The following is a 1356-nucleotide window of genomic DNA, read 5'->3' on the forward strand; positions in this document are numbered from 1 at the left end:
TTCAATATAAAAAAAAAAAAAAAGAATGAACGAATGTACCCTGACTGCTTACCAATAATTGGATTTTCCTCTCTTTTTTTGTTTTTCTTTTTTTCTTAGAATAAGAGAATAGATTCCAAGCATTACTCATGACTCAGATATTCACATGGTGCAGTCAAGGCTAAGCTATGATTTCCTAAAGGTTACCAAGGTAACGGTGTCTCTCGTTCTCTCTCTCTCTCTCTCTCTCTCTCTTTCTATCCATTCCTTGTTTTTTTTGCTGTCCTTTTCTCCAGAATAACCACTACAGCAGCCTGCATGATGGACCTGAGACGGTACCCCCTCGATGAACAGAACTGCACCCTGGAGATTGAGAGTTGTAAGTGAAAGGAAATGTGAATGCACATACACATACTGGCTATGCTTGAGATGTAATACTAGGGCACTATATCCGTAGAGAACATAATTTGATGTGTTCTACACAACTGTCTCTGTATTTTTTTGTTTCTCTCTCTCTCTTTCTTCATGAGATGAATCATGGCAGCAAAAACCTGAACATAAGTGTGAAAATTAAAATTACAATAAATACCCTTATTAATAAAACATTAATAAAACATAATTAACCCTTTCCCCGCCAGATTTTTTATTTTTTTTATATATATATCTGCTTACATATGCGAGTGCTTGTTTCTGCTTCTTCTTTGCCGTGTTTTGGTCCAGACTCCTTCAGAAGATGTGTACACTCTAAAAAATGTTGGGTTAAATACAACCCAGCGCTGGGTGAAATATGGACAAACCCAGCTACTGGGTTGTTTTGACCCAGCAGTTGGGTTAAATGTTTAACCCAACCTTCTGGGTAGTAACCCAACCACTGGCTCAAAACAACCCAATAGCTGGGTTTGTCCATATTTCACTCAGCGCTGGGTTGTATTTAAAGTCCGCATGAAATCAAAATTGACTTTATTTACTTTATTAGCGCACATTGCTAGTCTTGATGTGAACAATTAATCCGTGCAAGTTAATCCGCTGTAAAAAATTGTTTGTTTCTGTAATCTTTAATTAAAATCTGAACATTTACTTCCGCTCTGGAATGGCATTCCTTCTCTGATGACGTCAGTTTGACGGCTTGGGCAGAATATCCTTAAACACACCCCTCCAACCGTTAGGTTGCTATGAGTGAGAGACAGAGAGGAGGAGCGCAAAAATAAAACCCCGCCCTCTATTCAATATTCCGTTTCAGCTGGAAATACGTCACTACACTGAAATAAAGTCGGCAGCAACTTCCGGTTCACGCGGACTTTAACAATAAAATTGTTAAAGCAAAAATCCATGCCGATAGTTTTCCGGGTTGCGTCCGTTGCTGGAACGGCTGAGAAG

General features: G+C 38.9%; 1 protein-coding gene across 1 annotated transcript in view; it reads left to right on the forward strand.

Annotated features, from left to right (window-relative positions):
- LOC107713123 (gamma-aminobutyric acid receptor subunit beta-4-like) overlaps positions 1–1356 on the forward strand; it is a 49055-nt gene that overhangs the window by 36784 nt on the left and 10915 nt on the right. Inside the window, exon 5 of the mRNA XM_016518558.1 lies at positions 276–358. Coding sequence (XP_016374044.1) covers positions 276–358 — 83 coding nt within the window. The remainder of the gene's footprint in view (positions 1–275; positions 359–1356) is intronic.

Source organism: Sinocyclocheilus rhinocerous, unplaced genomic scaffold (genome assembly GCF_001515625.1).
Source record: "Sinocyclocheilus rhinocerous isolate Xijiao unplaced genomic scaffold, SAMN03320098_v1.1 scaffold387, whole genome shotgun sequence".
Lineage (NCBI taxonomy): Eukaryota > Metazoa > Chordata > Actinopteri > Cypriniformes > Cyprinidae > Sinocyclocheilus > Sinocyclocheilus rhinocerous.